Source organism: Nematostella vectensis, chromosome 10 (genome assembly GCF_932526225.1).
Source record: "Nematostella vectensis chromosome 10, jaNemVect1.1, whole genome shotgun sequence".
Classification (NCBI taxonomy): domain Eukaryota; kingdom Metazoa; phylum Cnidaria; class Anthozoa; order Actiniaria; family Edwardsiidae; genus Nematostella; species Nematostella vectensis.
Window position 1 is genome coordinate 16,433,421 of NC_064043.1, and position 22,042 is coordinate 16,455,462.

Sequence of the window (22,042 nt, forward strand, 5' to 3'; positions counted from 1 at the left end):
AGTAGGGCCTGATGATGAAGGATTAGGGACTGATGATGAAGGAGTACGGACTGATGATGAAGGGATTAGGGACTGATGATGAAGGGGTAGGGAATGATGATGAAGGATTAGGGACTGGTGATGAAGGAGTAGGGACTGATGATGAAGGAGTACGGACTGATGATGAAGGATAAGGGACTGATGATGAAGCAGTAGGGACTGATGATGAAGGAGTACGGACTGATGATGAAGGGATTAGGGACTGATGATGAAGGAGTAGGGACTGATGATGAAGGAGTACGGACTGATAATGAAGGATTAGGGACTGATGATGAAGGGGTAGGGACTGATGATGAAGGATTAGAGACTGATGATGAAGGATTAGGGACTGATGATGAAGGAGTAGGGACTGATGATGAAGCGATTAGGGACTGATGATGAAGGATTAGGGACTGATGATGAAGGGGTAGGGACTGATGATGAAGGAGTAGGGACTGATGATGAAGGAGTAGGGACTGATGATGAAGGAGTACGGACTGATGATGAAGGAGTACGGACTGATGATGAAGGGATTAGGGACTGATGATGAAGGAGTACGGACTGATGATGAAGGAGTACGGACTAATGATGAAGGAGTACGGACTAATGATGAAGGATTAGGGACTGATGATGAAGGAGTACGGACTGATGATGAAGGAGTACGGACTGATGATGAAGGAGTACGGACTGATGATGAAGGAGTACGGACTGATGATGAAGAGTACGGACTGATGATGAAGGAGTAGGGACTGATGATGAAGGAGTACGGACTGATGATGAAGGGATTAGGGACTGATGATGAAGGGATTAGGGACTGATGATGAAGGGATTAGGGACTGATGATGAAGGGGTAGGGACTGATGATGAAGGATTAGGGACTGATGATGAAGGAGTAGGGACTGATGATGAAGGATTAGGGACTGATGATGGAGGAGTACGGACTGATGATGAAGGAGTAGGGACTGATGATGAAGGAGTAGGGACTGATGATGAAGGAGTACGGACTGATGATGAAGGAGTACGGACTGATGATGAAGGAGTACGGACTGATGATGAAGGAGTACGGACTGATGATGAAGGAGTACGGACTGATGATGAAGGAGTATGGACTGATGATGAAGGGGTAGGGACTGATGATTAAGGGGTACGGACTGATGATGAAGAAGTACGGACTGATGATGAAGGAGTACGGACTGATGATGAAGGAGTACGGACTGATGATGAAGGAGAACGGACTGATGATGGAGTAGGGACTGATGATGAAGGAGTACGGACTGATGATGAAGGGATTAGGGACTGATGATGAAGGGATTAGGGACTGATGATGAAGGGATTAGGGGCTGATAATGAAGGGTTAGGGACTGATGATGAAGGAGTACGGACTGATGATGAAGGGATTAGGGACTGATGATGAAGGGATTAGGGACTGATGATGAAGGGATTAGGGACTGATGATGAAGGGGTAGGGACTGATGATGAAGGATTAGGGACTGATGATGAAAGAGTACGGGCTGATGATGAAGGAGTACGGACTGATGATGAAGGAGTACGGACTGATGATGAAGGAGTACGGACTGATGATGAAGGAGTACGGACTGATGATGAAGGAGTACGGACTGATGATGAAGGAGTGGGGACTGAGGATGAAGGAGTACGGACTGATGATGAAGGATTAGGGACTGATGATAAGGGAGTACGGACTGATGATGAAGGAGTACGGACTGATGATGAAGGAGTACGGACTGATGATGAAGGAGTACGGACTGATGATGAAGGAGTACGGACTGATGATGAAGGATTAGGGACTGATGATAAGGGAGTACGGACTGATGATGAAGGAGTACGGACTGATGATGAAGGAGTACGGACTGATGTTGTAGCGACTAGTGGTGTGCTGGTAGTGCTTCACTGCCCAAATGAGAGGGACTGGCATCCAGGCTCTTCACTAATGGATGCTGCTCGCCTCGTCCCTCTCGTCTCTAGAGCTCGTCCCGCATGCACACCGCCTATCCCTTTCTTGACTTGACCTGACTCTCCCTCGCAACTAACGTCTATCATGTTGTCTGCGGTACTAGTGTCCATGTTAGCGGTGTGATAACCCCCCGCTGGTACCCCTTCGTCTTGAGTCAAGGCGTGGTTGTCAACGCCTTTCTTGGTCGCCGCTTCCTCTGTCGCCTTCTGCTTGACTAGCTCTTGATCTATATACTGTTCCTCCTCGCTTCGAATCCCATGCTCCCATTTATCCGCCCCCTCGAGCTCCATGATCAGCGGCATCCTTAACTTGACCACGCGGTCCACCCCGCAGAGCATCACAAAGGTCATGACCGCTGACCACACACTGATGCAGACAATAGCCAGGAGCTGTGCCCCTAAGAGACGCCAGCTGCCTCCCTTGAGCACGCCGTACTCCTTGGACAAGTCCATGAGAGAGTCTTTCTCCACGAGGAGTCCGACTACTATTAGCCCCCAGACCGAGGCGAAGAAGTGAGTGGGAACGCACCCAACAGGGTCATCAATACGAAGTCTGTTCAGCAGAGAGCAGCCACCACAAGCGATGGCGCCACCGATAGCACCAATCAGAATGGCCTCCCATGGGCGAACAATAGCGCAGATAGCTGGGGAGAATAAGTGAGTCTCGGTTGTATTAGCAGGAGCGGATTGGAATTAAAGCCGATGGGGATTTGAGTACGAGGGGATTAAAGGGAAGAAGGGGGGAGGGAGATTCAAGTGGTGGGGTTGGTGGAGGGGCTTCCTGGTTGTGGTCAAGACAGGCTTTACGAAGGGAGGAGAGGGTGGGGATGATAGTTGGGAGGGTGGCTATAGGAATTACCTGTAATGCTGACTAAACCGCCCAGGATTCCTGTGGCAAATGTGTCAATCAGCAGCTTGTTCTTATGGAAGAGGTAGCTACAAGAAACAAGAATAAATTCGAAAAAAAATACTACTGATGACACATGACTGTCTCCTTAAACTACACGATGGGTTTCTTTGTTTGGTTGTCTGACGATGATTCTCGTTGAGTATAGAGTAAAATTCAAGGTATTATTACTATTGACGTACAAAGCTTTTCACGGACTTGCATCAGGATATTTAAACGAACTTGCTAAAATAGTAGTGGAGCTATTCAAGCTCCAACTACCTAGAATAAAGTCCTTTGTTACTCCTTGGTGGCCACTCGTTTAAACTAGCCGCGCCAAGGCTATGGAATAAGTAACAGTACAAATACGTCAGATTTTCAACTTAATTCAACTTAAAACTTTCCAATTCAAGGAGGCTTTTAACTTTTAAGTACTTTTATCGTTATCATCTTCTGTAGTTATCTTTAATATTGTTACGAGAATGAGTCCTTGCAATTAAGCGGAATTAGTAGCATTGGTTCGAGTCTAATAGGAATACCTAATTGAACTATCAGTCAGTCAGTCAGTCAGTCAGTCAGTCAGTCAGTCAGTCAGTCAGTCAGTCAGTCAGTCAGTCAGTCAGTCAGTCAGTCAGTCAGTCAGTCAGTCAGTCAGTCAGTCAGTCAGTCAGTCAGTCAGTCAGTCAGTCAGTCAGTCAGTCAGTCAGTCAGTCAGTCAGTCAGTCAGTCAGTCAGTCAGTCAGTCAGTCAGTCAGTCAGTCAGTCAGTCAGTCAGTCAGTCAGTCAGTCAGTCAGTCAGTCAGTCAGTCAGTCAGTCAGTCAGTCAGTCAGTCAGTCAGTCAGTCAGTCATTGATGTAAGTCAGTCAGTCTATCAGTCAGTCAGTCAGTCAGTCAGTCAGTCAGTCAGTCATTGATGTCAGTCAGTCAGTCAGTCAGTCAGTCAGCCAGTCATTGATGTCAGTCAGTCAGTCATTGATGTCAGTCACATCAGTCAGGTTTCACGCGGTACATATGCAACCGACAACAAATTTGATGAACAGATTAAAATCCCGTGCATAAAATGTTATCCACAACGTTCTTGCGCTTAAGAATTTGACACTGACCTATATACCATCCCGCTTATACCACCTCCTATAGAACCATTCAGAGTAACCACTGCAGACCTGGGGGAAATAATACGCATCAGATCACGGCAAAAACATATAACAAGAAGTGTGTATGTCTTTATCTTAGTTAGGAGTAGAGTTTAAATGTTGCGAAGAAGGTAGTAGTGATTCTTGATGGTGACTTAAAATGATTCCTTTGTAGACAATATGTGGCTACCATAGCATTTAGATCTTTACCTATGTGAGATATGTTAAGGATATGTTTGACCCTTGCTATCACACTCATTAGAACCTTAGCCATGGTAATACCATGATCCCCTCATCAGAACCATGGTAATACCATGATCACCTCATCAGAACCATGGTAATACCATGATCCCCTCATCAGAACCATGGTAATACCATGATCCCCTCATCAGAACCATGGTAATAATATGATCACCTCATCTGAACCATGGTAATACCATGATCACCTCATCAGAACCATGGTGATACCATGATCACCTCATCAGAACCATGGTAATACCATGATCACCTCATCTGAACCATGGTAATACCGTGATCACCTCATCAGAACCATGGCAATACCATGATCACCTTGGATTCTTTTGTTCTCTGAGGGACGATCACCTCTACGGTTTTAAATTGCCCTCATGCATAAATGATGACGAAGGTTTAGTTTCTAAATTACCCTCATCCATTAATGATGAAGGAAATTTAGTTTCGCCAGTGGCGTTGGGACTTCAGCTAATCATCCCTTGGTTGCGGGGACACTTAATCACTAAATTTCCCTTGTGCTACCCAATTACTTTTTATAATCACCCCCTATCCCCTAGTCATGGTAATCAGCCCCTATCCCCTTGTCATGGTAATCAGCCCCTGCCCCCTAGTCATGGTAATCAGCCCCTACCCCCTAGTCATGGTAATCACCCCCTACCCCCTAGTCATGGTAATCACCCCCTACCCCGTAGTCATGGTAATCACCCCTACCCCCTTGTCATGGTAATCACCCCCTATCCCCTAGTCATGGTAATCACCCCCTATCCCCTAGTCATGGTAATCACCCCCTACCCCGTAGTCATGGTAATCACCCCTACCCCCTCGTCATGGTAATCACCCCCTATCCCCTAGTCATGGTAATCACCCCCTATCCCCTAGTCAAGGTAATCAGCCCCTACCCCCTAGTCATGGTAATCACCCCCTACCCCCTAGTCATGGTAATCACCCCCTACCCCGTAGTCATGGTAATCACCCCTACCCCCTTGTCATGGTAATCACCCCTATCCCCTAGTCAAGGTAATCAGCCCCTACCCCCTAGTCAAGGTAATCAGCCCCTACCCCCTAGTCAAGGTAATCAGCCCCTATCCCCTAGTCATGGTAATCACCCCCTACCCCCTAGTCATGGTAATCACCCCCTACCCCGTAGTCATGGTAATCACCCCTACCCCCTTGTCATGGTAATCAGCCCCTACCCCCTAGTCAAGGTAATCACCCCCTATCCCCTAGTCATGGTAATCAGCCCCTATCCCCTAGTCATGGTAATCACCCCCTACCCCCTAGTCATGGTAATCACCCCCTACCCCGTAGTCATGGTAATCACCCCTACCCCCTTGTCATGGTAATCAGCCCCTACCCCCTAGTCAAGGTAATCACCCCCTATCCCCTAGTCATGGTAATCAGCCCCTATCCCCTTGTCATGGTAATCAGCCCCTGCCCCCTAGTCATGGTAATCAGCCCCTATCCCCTAGTCAAGGTAATCACCCCCTACCCCCTAGTCATGGTAATCACCCCCTACCCCCTAGTCATGGTAATCACCCCCTACCCCGTAGTCATGGTAATCACCCCTACCCCCTTGTCATGGTAATCAGCCCCTATCCCCTTGTCATGGTAATCAGCCCCTGCCCCCTAGTCATGGTAATCAGCCCCTACCCCCTAGTCAAGGTAATCAGCCCCTACCCCCTAGTCATGGTAATCACCCCCTACCCCCTAGTCATGGTAATCACCCCCTACCCCGTAGTCATGGTAATCACCCCTACCCCCTTGTCATGGTAATCAGCCCCTACCCCCTAGTCAAGGTAATCACCCCCTATCCCCTAGTCATGGTAATCAGCCCCTATCCCCTTGTCATGGTAATCAGCCCCTGCCCCCTAGTCATGGTAATCAGCCCCTATCCCCTAGTCAAGGTAATCAGCCCCTACCCCCTAGTCATGGTAATCAGCCCCTACCCCCTAGTCATGGTAATCAGCCCCTATCCCCTAGTCATGGTAATCACCCACTACCCCCTAATCATGGTAATCACCCCCTACCCCCTAGTCATGGTAATCAGCCCCTACCCCCTTGTCATGGTAATCACCCCCTACCCCCTAGTCAAGGTAATCAGCCCCTACCCCCTTGTCATGGTAATCACCCCCTACCCCCTAGTCATGGTAATCAGCCCCTATCCCCTAGTCAAGGTAATCAGCCCCTATCCCCTAGTCATGGTAATCAGCCCCTATCCCCTAGTCATGGTAATCACCCCCTACCCCCAAGTCATGGTAATCACCCCCTCTCCCCTAGTCATGGTAATCACCCCCTACCCCCTAGTCATGGTAATCAGCCCCTACCCCCTAGTCATGGTAATCAGCCCCTACCCCCTAGTCATGGTAATCAGCCCCTATCCCCTAGTCATGGTAATCACCCACTACCCCCTAATCATGGTAATCACCCCCTATCCCCTAGTCATGGTAATCACCCCCTACCCCCTTGTCATGGTAATCACCCCCTACCCCCTAGTCATGGTAATCAGCCCCTAACCCCTAGTCATGGTAATCAGCCCCTATCCCCTAGTCATGGTAATCAGCCCCTATCCCCTAGTAATGGTTATCACCCCCTACCCCCTAGTCATGGTAATCACCCCCTATCCCCTAGTCATGGTAATCACCCCCTATCCCCTTGTCATGGTAATCAACCCCTATCCCCTAGTCATGGTAATCACCCCCTATCCCCTAGTCATGGTAATCACCCCCTATCCCCTTGTCAAGGTAATCAGCCCCTACCCCCTAGTCAAGGTAATCAGCCCCTACCCCCTAGTCAAGGTAATCAGCCCCTATCCCCTAGTCATGGTAATCACCCCCTACCCCCTAGTCATGGTAATCACCCCCTACCCCGTAGTCATGGTAATCACCCCTACCCCCTTGTCATGGTAATCAGCCCCTACCCCCTAGTCAAGGTAATCACCCCCTATCCCCTAGTCATGGTAATCAGCCCCTATCCCCTAGTCATGGTAATCACCCCCTACCCCCTAGTCATGGTAATCACCCCCTACCCCGTAGTCATGGTAATCACCCCTACCCCCTTGTCATGGTAATCAGCCCCTACCCCCTAGTCAAGGTAATCACCCCCTATCCCCTAGTCATGGTAATCAGCCCCTATCCCCTTGTCATGGTAATCAGCCCCTGCCCCCTAGTCATGGTAATCAGCCCCTATCCCCTAGTCAAGGTAATCACCCCCTACCCCCTAGTCATGGTAATCACCCCCTACCCCCTAGTCATGGTAATCACCCCCTACCCCGTAGTCATGGTAATCACCCCTACCCCCTTGTCATGGTAATCAGCCCCTATCCCCTTGTCATGGTAATCAGCCCCTGCCCCCTAGTCATGGTAATCAGCCCCTACCCCCTAGTCAAGGTAATCAGCCCCTACCCCCTAGTCATGGTAATCACCCCCTACCCCCTAGTCATGGTAATCACCCCCTACCCCGTAGTCATGGTAATCACCCCTACCCCCTTGTCATGGTAATCAGCCCCTACCCCCTAGTCAAGGTAATCACCCCCTATCCCCTAGTCATGGTAATCAGCCCCTATCCCCTTGTCATGGTAATCAGCCCCTGCCCCCTAGTCATGGTAATCAGCCCCTATCCCCTAGTCAAGGTAATCAGCCCCTACCCCCTAGTCATGGTAATCAGCCCCTACCCCCTAGTCATGGTAATCAGCCCCTATCCCCTAGTCATGGTAATCACCCACTACCCCCTAATCATGGTAATCACCCCCTACCCCCTAGTCATGGTAATCAGCCCCTACCCCCTTGTCATGGTAATCACCCCCTACCCCCTAGTCAAGGTAATCAGCCCCTACCCCCTTGTCATGGTAATCACCCCCTACCCCCTAGTCATGGTAATCAGCCCCTATCCCCTAGTCAAGGTAATCAGCCCCTATCCCCTAGTCATGGTAATCAGCCCCTATCCCCTAGTCATGGTAATCACCCCCTACCCCCAAGTCATGGTAATCACCCCCTCTCCCCTAGTCATGGTAATCACCCCCTACCCCCTAGTCATGGTAATCAGCCCCTACCCCCTAGTCATGGTAATCAGCCCCTACCCCCTAGTCATGGTAATCAGCCCCTATCCCCTAGTCATGGTAATCACCCACTACCCCCTAATCATGGTAATCACCCCCTATCCCCTAGTCATGGTAATCACCCCCTACCCCCTTGTCATGGTAATCACCCCCTACCCCCTAGTCATGGTAATCAGCCCCTAACCCCTAGTCATGGTAATCAGCCCCTATCCCCTAGTCATGGTAATCAGCCCCTATCCCCTAGTAATGGTTATCACCCCCTACCCCCTAGTCATGGTAATCACCCCCTATCCCCTAGTCATGGTAATCACCCCCTATCCCCTTGTCATGGTAATCAACCCCTATCCCCTAGTCATGGTAATCACCCCCTATCCCCTAGTCATGGTAATCACCCCCTATCCCCTTGTCATGGTAATCAGCCCCTATGCCTTAGTCATGGTAATCAGCCCCTATCCCCTAGTCATGGTAATCACCCCCTATCCCCTAGTCATGGTGATCACCCCCTATGCCCTAGTCATGGTAATCACCCCCTATCTTCTTGTCATGGTAATCAGCCCCTACCCCCTAGTCATGGTAATCAGCCCCTATCCCCTAGTCGTGGTAATCACCCCCTAAACCCTAGCCATGGTAATCACCCCCTATGCTCTAATCATGGTAATCAGCTCCTATCCCCTAGTCATGGTAATCACCCCCTATCCCCTAGTCATGGTAATCAGCTCCTATCCCCTAGTCAAGGTGATCAGCTCCTATCCCCTAGTCAAGGTGATCACTCCCTATCCCCTAGTCATGGTAATCAGCCCCTATCCCCTAGTCGTGGTAATCACCCCCTATCCCCTAGTGAAGGTGATCACTCCCTATCCTCTAGTCATGGTAATCACTCCCTGTCCTTATCCTTTAAATTAACGAAAAATTCCTCCCTACCTAGAAGCGAGTTTCCACTTCCCTCCTGTGATCCCAAACGTGCTTCCGCAGTTGAATCCAAGCCAGCCCCACCACAGCATAAACGTACCGAGGAGCACGTTTGTAGGGGATGCCATCTTGAGGGGCTTGGGCCGCCCCTGATCATCATACCTCCCTGTGCGTGGCTTCAGCATGAGCGTCGCCACGAGACCGCTGACACCCCCTACCAGGTGCACGGGCCCACATCCTGCCACGTCAATAGCTCCCATCTTCTTAAGCCAGCCTGTCTTCGCCCAGATCCAATGCGCAGGGAAGGAGAAGCTCAGCGTGTTGATGAATGAGAAGAGAGTGTACGCTTTCAAGTTTACGCGCTCGGCCATTGCGCCGGACACAATGGTGGTAGAAGTGGTTGCGAATGAGAGCTGACAGCAAATGGATGGGTGTATGAGTTAAAGGGATTAGACGTGAATAGGGAAAACAAATTGATTTTGATGATGGTAGTGTTGGTCAAAATCGTCAAAATGTCGTTGATGCTGATGATTGTGATGATGGTGGTGTCCTTGATGATAACTATCGTATGTATGTTTCTAGTTATGACAATTATATTTTTGACGTAGTAATTGTGGTGATGAGATGATGGTGGTGGTGACGATAATGATGATGATGATGGTGATGAGATGATGGTATGATAAGATGATGGTGGTTATGAGATGATGGTAGTGATGAGATGATGATGTTGGTGGCGATGTTCATGATGATGATGATGATGATGATAATAATAATAATACGTTTTGTTTAAAATCATAATAATCATAACCAAAATAAAGATCAGATTAAGAAAAAAGGATGATGATGATGATGATGGTGATGATGATGATGTATATCGAGAAAATTCAGCCAAAAATTGTCGTTTTTGCCAAACGCGGTCACTTCTATATAAGGAAAATAATATATTCCTCATTTGGAAAAACGGCATGATTCTTGTAATTTTTAAAGTTACCGTACCGCAGGTGTTTCGTAGACTTTATGTCTTGTAATCAGAAGAGAAAAATAATGACCGTGACCATCTTTGGTCAATGGAAAAAGTATCTGAAAAGAAACTTAAGAGTCCTCGGTACCAGTCCCTCAAAACAACGTTTTCTTCATATGGATGATAATGATGGTGATGATGATGATGGTGATGATGATAATGCTGATGATGATGATGATTATGATAATGATTATGATGATGACAATGATGGTGATGATAATGATGATGATGGTGCTGTTGAGGATTAATAGACTCACCTGGTTGTTATAACAATGATGCCGCTATTTTGAATAATTTGTAATGATAATATAATATAATATAACATAGCATAGCATAGCATAGCATAGCATAGCATAGCATAGCATAGCATAGCATAGCATAGCATAGCATAGTAAGTATAGTATAATATAATAATTATTATCACCTGAAAGAAATATTTGGCGAAGACATCTCCCATCTCGTACTCGTCGGCGTCTGTCAAGAAGTATCCCACCCCGCAAAACGCATTCGTGCCCTCGCCTTCTCCAAAACTAAACGCGAACCCGAACAGCCAATAGGATAAGCCACCGTAGATGACGTCAACAGCGTTCTTGACCATGATGTTGGTTTCGTTTTTCTTGGAGACCATTCCCGCTTCCAGCAGTCCAAATCCCGATTGCATGGTAAAGATGATAAATGCGCTGGTCAGGATCCATGTGGCATCATCCGGGACGATGATATCTCTCTGGTCCGCGGGCGGCGACGCGGATGTCAAGTTGGACTTATTCATCTGGGGATTCCAGTATGAGCTGTTTAGAGGCCGAGTTGAACAATATGGAAACCATCTGGCTAGAAACCAGCTCACAATTGGCTAGAAACTAGCTCTCCACTGGCTAAAAAGTGATCACAATTGGCTAGAAACCAGCTCAGAACTGGCTATAAACCAGCTCACAATTGGCTAGAAACTAGCTCTCCACTGGCTAAAAAGTGATCACAATTGGCTAGAAACCAGCTCAGAACTGGCTATAAACCAGCTCACAATTGGCTAGAAACCAGCTCAGAACTGGCTATAAACCAGCTCTCAACTGGCTAGAGACCAGCTCTCAACTGGCTAGAAACTGTTCAAAACTGGCTAGAAACCAACTCATAACTGGCTGTGAACCAGCGCTCTACGGGCTAGCAACCAGCTCACGTCTTAGTAGAAACAAGCTCACATCTGGCTAGAAACCAGCTCACATCTGGCTAGAAACCGCCTCACAATTGGCTAGAAACTAGCTCTCAACTGGCTAGAAACTGATCAAAACTGGCTAGAAACCAGCTCACAACTGGCTATAAACCAGCTCACAACTGGCTATAAACCAGCTCACAACTGGCTATAAACCAGCTCACAACTGGCTATAAACCAGCTCACATCTGGCTAGAAACCAGCTCACAATTGGCTGAAAACCAGCTCACAACTGGCTATAAACCAGCTCTCAACTGGCTATGAACCAGCTCGCAATTGGCTAGAAACCAGCTCACAATTGGCTAGAAACCAGCTCACATCTGGCAAGAAACCAGCTCACAATTGGCTGAAAACCAGCTTACAACTAGCTAGAAACCAGCTCTCAACTGGCTAGAAAACAGCTCACATCTGACTTGAAACCAGCTCACAATTGGCTACAATCAGCGACAAAACTGTTGAAAATTTTAACGCATCAAACGCAGTTTCAGATGGAAATCTAAATAACGTAGCATAGTGACTTTGATATCCTCCTCTCCCTCTCCCAAACCCCCCTCTACCAAATCAATGTTGGATTCTTTTACTGACAACCCTAGACAGCAATTCTGAATAGGAGGGGGGGGATGTTATTAATAAAAAGTCCCCATATTGTAAATTATTTGAGTAAGACTACTTTTTAGATGTCATTTTCAACAGGTTTTGTCGCTGATTGTAGAAACCAGCTCTCAACTGGCATTTAGTCAGATTTTATTGAACTCTGGAATTATTATTACTCTTCTAACTTCTACTCTTTTCAGAACGACCTCCTCCCTGCGACACCGCAACAACGCTTGCAACTTTGCATGTTATATTTTACGCTGGACTTTCTCATGTAACGAGATCCTTTAAGACAAAGAAAAGGCTAATGATAAATACAAATCACAAGAAATTACCCATTCAGAACTAGGATTCACAGATCTAGATTGCTTTTTTATTGATCCATTAAGTGATCTTATTTGAATTAAGAAAAAGTTAGCCCGAACGGACGCCTCCAAAAAGGAATTTCACACTATGCTAGCACACTTTTTGCTGTAGTTATGTTTCTTCTTTTTCTTTCTTTTTTATATAAAGCTTTATAATAAGAGTTTTTAGGCAAACGCTGCGAGCTGGCCGTTTGAAGAGATTATTACTAGATATGATTTACCTTCAACATTATACCCAATATTTCTCGTATATTTTTTAAATGTCTTGAAAGAATAAAGAAATTCATTGTGCGCATTCCTCTATTTCTTTTAACCAAAATGCTCGGATCTCGCAAATAAAAATCTCTCTAAGGTTTCTCGTACTTTGAAGAGCGACCTAAAACTACCCTGCGGCTTCTTGCTTTCGGTAACTAAGACCATCCAAGAATATGTAAAGGAAACTGGTGCGATATCTGTCAGCGTGCGATATATCAACTAGCAAAACGAATAAATACATTTGCACTTTAATATTTATGGAAAATTGTAAGTTTTCTCTCTAAGACATAAGGTTTCTCGTACTTTGAAGAGCGACCTAAAACTACCATGCGGCTTCTTGCTTTCGGTAACTAAGACCATCCAAGGATATGTAAAGGAAACTGGTGCGATATCTGTCAGCGTGCGATATATCAACTAGCAAAACGAATAAATACATTTGCACATATGCATTTGCATATTTATGGAAAATTGTAAGTTTTCTGATTTGCCGTCGGTGTTCCGTGAGAGGTTAACAATGCATGTCGCCATCAAGCCTTATGCGAAACTCTTCCAAAAAATACAACCCCTGGTGTGAAACAAATGTTTTATTTCACAAAATAAATAATGGAGTCTGTAATGAGATGATTAATGTAAGGAACTCCTCGTATTTTCGACGTCAAAAACACTTCTTTCTCGCGGTTCTACATTATAGACTTTAGACAAATTACTATTTGCTTTTAAGACAATTTGAGCAGTGGATAAACGGTGTCGAAATTATATTTGTTTGCCAGTTTGCGCAAATGAAATATGCCTGAGAAAAACTAAATGGAATGTGACTCTATGTTGTTCTTTCCTCGAAGTGTGTACTAGAATACTAACTTGAACATATAAACATAAGTGCTTTAGATTTGGGCATTGTTTACAACCACACAGAAATAGTTTTTTGGGAGAAAAAAAAAGGAAAATAAATAAGATATGATAACTATTAGGTCTAGAGACGACAAAATTGTTAATTGTGGCAATAAATAATTATCTTACTTTTTTGCATGGGCTGATACTGTCTGTTCTCTCTTCTCTTCTCTCGGAGATGAATGAGAAGTGCGCCCACCTCACAAGGCTTTGCAAACTTAGCTAAAAAATTTGCATAACAAACCGGTGAAGTGAAAATAGAAGAGAACAAACATATCATTACCATTAAGATCGCAATTCAATTCATTACATACAGCACCCTCTGTACTGTTACCTGAATAATTCGTTATGAGCAGGTGATTGCTCCAACTCACCAAGTGCAAATAGCGTCCTGAAATATAAGACTAGTCAAATTATGCCCCGAAAGTGGTTATCCCTTCATTTTTTGTATCTAGCTTGAATTCTCAAGAAATTTCTATGAACAGATGGTGGTTACAAATCGCGAAGGCCACAGTGCAAATAGCCCCTAAAAACATTAGGTCCAAAGGCCCTCCCATCTCATATATATGGATTCTCAAGACATTTCTATGGAAAAGGTGATAGGATTGCTCGCCTTGTTTAAGTAGTACCATAAAAAATTTTAGTCAAAGAGGCTGTAAAGAAGGCAAACCCCTCCCCTTAAAAAGAGCCTGGGTAGGTAAATTCGGAGGACAGATTCTCTTCCACTTCTATCTTGAGGGGAAGGGGGAGTTGAGTTGGATCGTCTTACGTAATTCTATAGAACCAGTAAAAAGTTTCTGTTGATGAAACCTCAATGGATTGGAGATTCGAGGTATTATGTAAAAGCTGTTTTTAACATTGTACACATATGAGCTTTCGCCAAGGCCATTTGTGATACGTGTAATACAACAACATAAAGCTTGTGGCTTGTAACGCTTAATGTCGATGATAAAAATTATTATGTCTATTATATGCCCGATGACAGTAAGTAATCTAATAGATCTGCATGCTGTTAAGTTTGTAGGACTCTTCTCAAATTGATTGTTTAAGATTTAAACAAAATAATTTTAACTGGCGTTAAGAAAAATGACAGTCTAGCAAAGTGATTGCAAACTGGGCAGATGGTTGAAATGTGCTTAGATAGTCTTTGAGGGTTTTGGTAAACACGATTGAGAGGGTTACGGGAAAGTTATAAAGTTATATTTACTTTTATTTCTTCAAGGTATTTGGCGGATTCGATACAGTATTTCTGTGACAATATTCCTGTATTGGTATTACTATATTATTATATCTTGACATATGGTCAAAAGTTAATGCAACAATTTATGAATGTACGATATACGTTTTATTTTCTTATCATTGCATGATATAAAATTATCCAAGTAACAATTTAAATTGAAAATAGCGCAGAGTAAAAACAAAATGAAACTGCTTTTATCTGATTATTATTTATCAAGCAATTGTAAGAAAAGAAATAATATACGCTCTTTACCTTAATGTTCAGAGGGAAGTAGAAAAGATCTGTTATTAGACTCTACGTTTTCTCTTAACAAAAACACATCCTCACATAGCTGCTTAGGAGTCTCTTCGACACTTCACACTGTTGCAGCGGTTGCCATGGGAACCTCTTTAGGCACGGATCACCTGCATTGATTTATTTCAGGCAAAGTTTGAACAACGCTGATTGCCTATTTTCACTTTTCGTTTGATTGTTATCAACACCTTTTTCTTGGGCTTTCCCTTAGCGACCAAGAGACGTGTGTTTTTAGTTTTTTACTATTTTATACTATTATAATACTGATGTCTGGAAAGTTGCCAACTTGTCATCCACTTAGTATCTGTATTAAATCGGCAAATTTATTACTGGTCCATTATTATCTGTACTAAATCGGAAAATTTATTACTGGTCCATTATTATCTGTACTAAATCGGCAAATTTATTACTGGTCCATTATTATCTACTAAATCGGAAAATTTATTACTGGTCCATTATTATCTGTACTAAATCGGAAAATTTATTACTGGTCCATTATTATCTGTACTTAATCGGAAAATTTATTACTGGTCCATTATTATCTACTAAATCGGAAAATTTATTACTGGTCCATTACTATCTACAATATCGGAAAATTTATTACTGGTCCATTATTATCTGTACTAAATCGGAAAATTTATTACTGGTCCATTATTATCTACTAAATCGGGAAATTTATTACTGGTCCATTATTATCTGTACTAAATCGGCAAATTTGTTACTGGTCCATTATTATCTACTAAATCGGGAAATTTATTACTGGTCCATTATTAGCTGTACTAAATCGGAAAATTTATTACTGGTCTATTATTATCTACTACATTGGAAAATTTATTACTGGTCCATTATTATCTACTAAATCGGGAAATTTATTACTGGTCCATTATTATCTGTACTAAATCGGAAAATTTATTACTGGTCCATTATTATCTATTAAATCGGAAAATTTATTACTGGTCCATTACTATCTACTAAATCGGAAAATTTATTACTGGTCCATTATTATCTACTAAATCGGGAAATTTATTACTGGTCCATTACTATCAACTAAATCGGAAAATTTATTACTGGTCCATTATTATCTACTAAATCGGGAAATTTATTACTGGTCCATTATTATCTACTAAATCGGGAAATTTATTACTGGTCCATTATTATCTACTAAATCGGAAAATTTATTACTGGTCCATTACTATCAACTAAATCGGAAAATTTATTACTGGTCCATTATTATCTACTAAATCGGGAAATTTATTACTGGTCCATTATTATCTACTCAATCGGGAAATTTATTACTGGTCCATTATTATCTACCAAATATGGAAATTTATTACTGGTCCATTATTATCTGTACTAAATCGGAAAGTTTATTACTGGTCCATTATTATCTACTAGATCGGGAAATTTATTACTGGACCATAATACCTCATGGTCGCACTAACCCCTCATGGTCGCGCTTACACCTCGTGGTAGCGCTAATCCTCATGGTCGCTACATGTCGGAAAGTCTTACACGTCTGTATGTAAATTGTTCGCCAGCCCTTGTTACCAAGAGCGTAGGTTCAAACTAGGAAATGTACCAAGACCATAGGTTTAAACTAGGAAATTTACCAAGAGCATAGGCTCAAACTAGGAAATATACCAAGAGCATAGGAATAAACTAGGAAATGTACTAAGAGCATAGGTTCAAAGTAGGAAATGTACCAAGAGCATAGGAATAAACTAGGAAATGTACCAAGAGCATAGGAATAAACTAGGAAATGTACCAAGAGCATAGGTTCAAAATAGGAAATGTACCAAGAGCATAGGTTCAAACTAGGAAATGTACCAAGAGCATAGGAATAAACTAGGAAATGTACCAAGACCATAGGTTTAAACTAGGAAATTTACCAAGAGCATAGGCTCAAACTAGGAAATATACCAAGAGCATAGGAATAAACTAGGAAATGTACTAAGAGCATAGGTTCAAAGTAGGAAATGTACCAAGAGCATAGGTTCAAACTAGGAAATGTACCAAGAGCATAGGTTCAAAGTAGGAAATGTACCAAGAGCATAGGTCCAAACTAGGAAATGTACCAAGAGCATAGGAATAAACTAGGAAATGTACCAAGAGCATAGGTTCAAACTAGGAAATGTACCAAGAGCATAGGAATAAACTAGGAAATGTACCAAGAGCATAGGAATAAACTAGGAAATGTACCAAGAGCATAGGTTCAAACTAGGAAATGTACCAAGAGCATAGGAATAAACTAGGAAATGTACCAAGAGCATAGGAATAAACTAGGAAATGTACCAAGAGCATAGGTTCAAAGTAGGAAATGTACCAAGAGCATAGGTTCAAACTAGGAAATGAACCAAGAGCATAGGTTCAAAATAGGAAATGTACCAAGAGCATAGGTTCAAACTAGGAAATGTACCAAGAGCATAGGAATAAACTAGGAAATGTACCAAGAGCATAGGAATAAACTAGGAAATGTACCAAGAGCATAGGAATAAACTAGGAAATGTACCAAGAGCATAGGAATAAACTAGGAAATGTACCAAGAGCATAGGTTCAAACTAGGAAATGTACCAAGATCATAGGAATAAACTAGGAAATGTACCAAGAGCATAGGTTCAAACTAGGAAATGTACCAAGAGCATAGGTTCAAACTAGGAAATGTACCAAGAGCATAGGAATAAACTAGGAAATGTACCAAGAGCATAGGTTCAAACTAGGAAATGTACCAAGAGCATAGGTTCAAACTAGGAAATGTACCAAGAGCATAGGTTCAAACTAGGAAATGTACCAAGAGCATAGGTTCAAACTAGGAAATGTACCAAGAGCATAGGTTCAAACTAGGAAATGTACCAAGAGCATAGGTTCAAACTAGGAAATGTACCAAGAGCATAGGTTCAAACTAGGAAATGTACCAAGAGCATAGGTTCAAACTAGGAAATGTACCAAGAGCATAGGAATAAACTAGGAAATGTACCAAGAGCATAGGAATAAACTAGGAAATGTACCAAGAGCATAGGTTCAAAGTAGGAAATGTACCAAGAGCATAGGTTCAAAGTAGGAAATGTACCAAGAGCGTAGGAATAAACTAGGAAATGTACCAAGAGCATAGGTTCAAACTAGGAAATGTACCAAGAGTATAGGAATAAACTAGGAAATGTACCAAGAGCATAGGTTCAAACTAGGAAATGTACCAAGAGCATAGGCTCAAACTAGGAAATGTACCAAGAGCATAGGTTCAAAGTAGGAAATGTACCAAGAGCATAGGAATAAACTAGAAAATGTACCAAGAGCATAGGTTCAAACTAGGAAATGTACCAAGAGCATAGGTTCAAAGTAGGAAATGTACCAAGAGCATAGGAATAAACTAGGAAATGTACCAAGAGCATAGGTTCAAACTAGGAAATGTTTCAAGAGCATAGGTTCAAAGTAGGAAATGTACCAAGAGCATAGGTTCAAACTAGGAAATGTACCAAGAGCATAGGTTCAAACTAGGAAATGTACCAAGAGCATAGGTTCAAACTAGGAAATGTACCAAGAGCATAGGTTCAAACTAGGAAATGTACCAAGAGCATAGGTTCAAACTAGGAAATGTACCAAGAGCATAGGTTCAAACTAGGAAATGTACCAAGAGCATAGGCTCAAACTAGGAAATGCACCAAGGGCATAGGTTCAAAGTAGGAAATGTACCAAGAGCATAGGAATAAACTAGGAAATGTACCAAGAGTATAGGTTCAAATTAGGAAATGTACCAAGAGCATAGGTTCAAACTAGAAAATGAACCAAGAGCATAGGTTCAAAATAGGAAATGTACCAAGAGCATAGGTTCGAACTAGGAAATGTACAAAGAGCATAGGAATAAACTAGGAAATGTACCAAGAGCATAGGAATAAACTAGGAAATGTACCAAGAGCATAGGTTCAAACTAGGAAATGTACCAAGAGCATAGGTTCAAACTAGGAAATGTACCAAGAGCATAGGTTCAAACTAGGAAATGTACCAAGAGCATAGGAATAAACTAGGAAATGTATCAAGAGCATAGGTTCAAACTAGGAAATGTACCAAGAGCATAGGTTCAAACTAGGAAATGTACCAAGAGTATAGGAATAAACTAGGAAATGTACCAAGAGCATAGGTTCAAACTAGGAAATGTACCAGGAGCATAGGCTCAAACTAGGAAATGTACCAAGAGCATAGGTTCAAAGTAGGAAATGTACCAAGAGCATAGGAATAAACTAGGAAATGTACCAAGAGCATAGGTTCAAAGTAGGAAATGTACCAAGAGCATAGGTTCAAAGTAGGAAATGTACCAAGAGCGTAGGAATAAACTAGGAAATGTACCAAGAGCATAGGTTCAAACTAGGAAATGTACCAAGAGCATAGGTTCAAACTAGGAAATGTACCAAGAGCATAGGTTCAAACTAGGAAATGTACCAAGAGCATAGGTTCAAACTAGGAAATGTACCAAGAGCATAGGTTCAAACTAGGAAATGTACCAAGAGCATAGGCTCAAACTAGGAAATGTACCAAGAGCATAGGTTCAAACTAGGAAATGTACCAAGAGCATAGGAATAAACTAGGAAATGTACCAAGAGCATAGGAATAAACTAGGAAATGTACCAAGAGCATAGGAATAAACTAGGAAATGTACCAAGAGCATAGGTTCAAACTAGGAAATGTACCAAGAGCATAGGTTCAAACTAGGAAATGTACCAAGAGCATAGGTTCAAACTAGGAAATGTACCAAGAGCATAGGAATAAACTAGGAAATGTACCAAGAGCATAGGAATAAACTAGGAAATGTACCAAGAGCATAGGTTCAAACTAGGAAATGTACCAAGAGCATAGGTTCAAACTAGGAAATGTACCAAGAGCATAGGTTCAAACTACAACCATATACAAATCTCAAGGCATGTACATGCCCTATACAGTATATACACCCTTTTCTATGGGTGAATATGTACAGTGTATTTCATATATACAGGGACAACCCCTGAGTCTCGTGAGAATAGATAAATGGTCTACAGAATGGCCGGGAAGGTTCAGCTTGAAATTACATTACCAATGTAGGCTAGGATGGTTGCATTATGTTTTATCATCATTCATTGAAAAAGTAAACAAAAATAAACAGATAAACGGTCTATTTGCTGAAGTCATCGACAAGGGACGGCTTAAAGACAAAAGGGAACAATGTATATAGTGGTATTTAGTTTTTATTTGAAACAATTATAAATAACTATGATAGTATGTACATCTGACCAGGGCTTACAGTAAGCAAATTAAGAGATAGAAGAACATAAAACGGGCCATCTACACTAGGAGCCGCGTCTAGTATGAATATCAAGGCTGAAGTCTCTCTTCCCTACAAACAATGGACAACACGCGGCTGGCACCACAAGATGGAGGAACTATCCAGGATAAGCCTTTCTTATAACATAACACATAATACACCAATACTTTACTTGAAAATAGAGATCTTTTCAGAATCACAAGGCAATAACATATATGAAGAAAATGTCAGCTAGTAACAGCGTCATGGTGATGGCTATTTAGTCATCACTTTTGTAGTAACCATCACCAAGTAAACAAACCTGTAGAGCCAACTGCAATATTGTTAACCATGTCCTACACCTGGTTTGGGAAGGCTGTGGCGATTTTCTTCATTAAATTCAATTTTAGAGATTTAGAGACTTTTTCTTGTAATTTTCTCATAATTTGTGTTCCAGTTTGGGTTGAAAACAATACAAAAGTTGTGGCTTACTAGGGCTCTTAAATAAGAACACAACTAGAGAAAACACACCTAAACAACTACACCAAGTAACCACTCCCTTAGTAACACTCGCTGGAACCCACAACAAGCATCCTTTGCAACAGAACCATCCTCTCAAAACAAACCATCAACAAACTATCTGTAGTAACCACCCTCCCATTAAGCTTAATATGGCTATTATCATATAATACCCTTAAAAGTGAAAAGAACTGCAAAGCCTGAAAGTGGGTCTGTTATTTTTTTGTGGTTTTCAAGATTTAACTTGATTCAACTTCAACAGTAGATCCCAATTTTTGATAATTCTTTTTTCTCCTAATGCATGATACTGTAGGTAGCGACACCTCCTCCCCCACCATCACAAGAGATTACCCACCAGCGACCCTGCACTATAAGCAACCATTGGTCTAGCAGTATAACCCTTAAAGCCACATACAAACACCGTCAGCATCCCAACACCTGCAATGGGCTACCTATCACTACAGTATATTCCCCTACTGTGTCTCCCTCTTATGGGAGAGGATGTTCAGCCCCTACAACCCCTCCCCTAGATCTACTACTGGTACTCCACGTCAAGATCTACTACTGGTACTCCACGTCAAGATCTACTACTGGTACTCCACGTCAAGATCTACTACTGGTACTCCACGTCAAGATCTACTACTGGTACTCCACGTCAAGATCTACTACTGGTACTCCACGTCAAGATCTACTACTGGTACTCCACGTCAAGATCTACTACTGGTACTCCACGTCAAGATCTACTACTGGTACTCCACGTCAAGATCTACTACTGGTACTCCACGTCAAGATCTACTACTGGTACTCCACGTCAAGATCTACTACTGGTACTCCACGTCAAGATCTACTACTGGTACTCCACGTCAAGATCTACTACTGGTACTCCACGTCAAGATCTACTACTGGTACTCCACGTCAAGATCTACTACTGGTACTCCACGTCAAGATCTACTACTGGTACTCCACGTCAAGATCTACTACTGGTACTCCACGTCAAGATCTACTACTGGTACTCCACGTCAAGATCTACTACTGGTACTCCACGTCAAAGATGAAGATGCCAACTTTGTCTGTGGTCACCCAAGGAAGAATCCGCCAGCAATGGGGAATGTTTGCCTTATTTGCAGGAGCTTGCTGCCCTGTATTTCTTAGAATTACTAGGGGAGAGGTAA

General features: G+C 42.9%; 1 protein-coding gene across 3 annotated transcripts; it reads right to left on the bottom strand.

The window, feature by feature from the left end:
- Positions 1-1,841: 1,841 nt before the first annotated feature.
- On the bottom strand, positions 1,842-18,454 carry LOC5505539 (putative ammonium transporter 3). 3 transcript variants are annotated; one of them, XM_048733257.1, is made up of 8 exons: positions 15,044-18,453; positions 13,886-13,942; positions 13,681-13,773; positions 10,670-11,014; positions 9,237-9,637; positions 3,980-4,039; positions 2,849-2,925; positions 1,842-2,633 (listed from the first exon to the last, which is right to left on the bottom strand). In XM_048733257.1, the coding sequence occupies exons 4-8, from the start codon at positions 11,012-11,014 to the stop codon at positions 1,924-1,926; spliced, it is 1,593 nt and encodes a 530-aa protein (XP_048589214.1). In that variant the 5' UTR covers positions 13,681-13,773; positions 13,886-13,942; positions 15,044-18,453; the 3' UTR covers positions 1,842-1,923. The 3 variants fall into 3 exon arrangements, with proteins under 3 accessions (XP_048589214.1, XP_048589215.1, XP_001626321.2); XM_048733258.1 differs by lacking the exons at positions 13,681-13,773; positions 13,886-13,942 and having other exon boundaries at positions 15,044-18,454; XM_001626271.3 differs by lacking the exons at positions 13,886-13,942; positions 15,044-18,453 and having other exon boundaries at positions 13,681-13,865.
- Positions 18,455-22,042: the final 3,588 nt, after the last annotated feature.

What these genes read in the sequence shown, in the direction of transcription:
- LOC5505539 (XM_048733258.1), bottom strand. Translation starts at nt 11,014, where the DNA reads ATGAATAAGTCCAACTTGACATCCGCGTCGCCGCCCGCGGACCAGAGA. An exon ending in TCGCCAAATATTTCTTTCAG is followed by an intron (nt 9,638 to 10,669) that starts GTGATAATAATT and finishes ATTTGCTGTCAG; the next exon opens with CTCTCATTCGCAACCACTTC. An exon ending in AAGTGGAAACTCGCTTCTAG is followed by an intron (nt 4,040 to 9,236) that starts GTAGGGAGGAAT and finishes TATTTCCCCCAG; the next exon opens with GTCTGCAGTGGTTACTCTGA.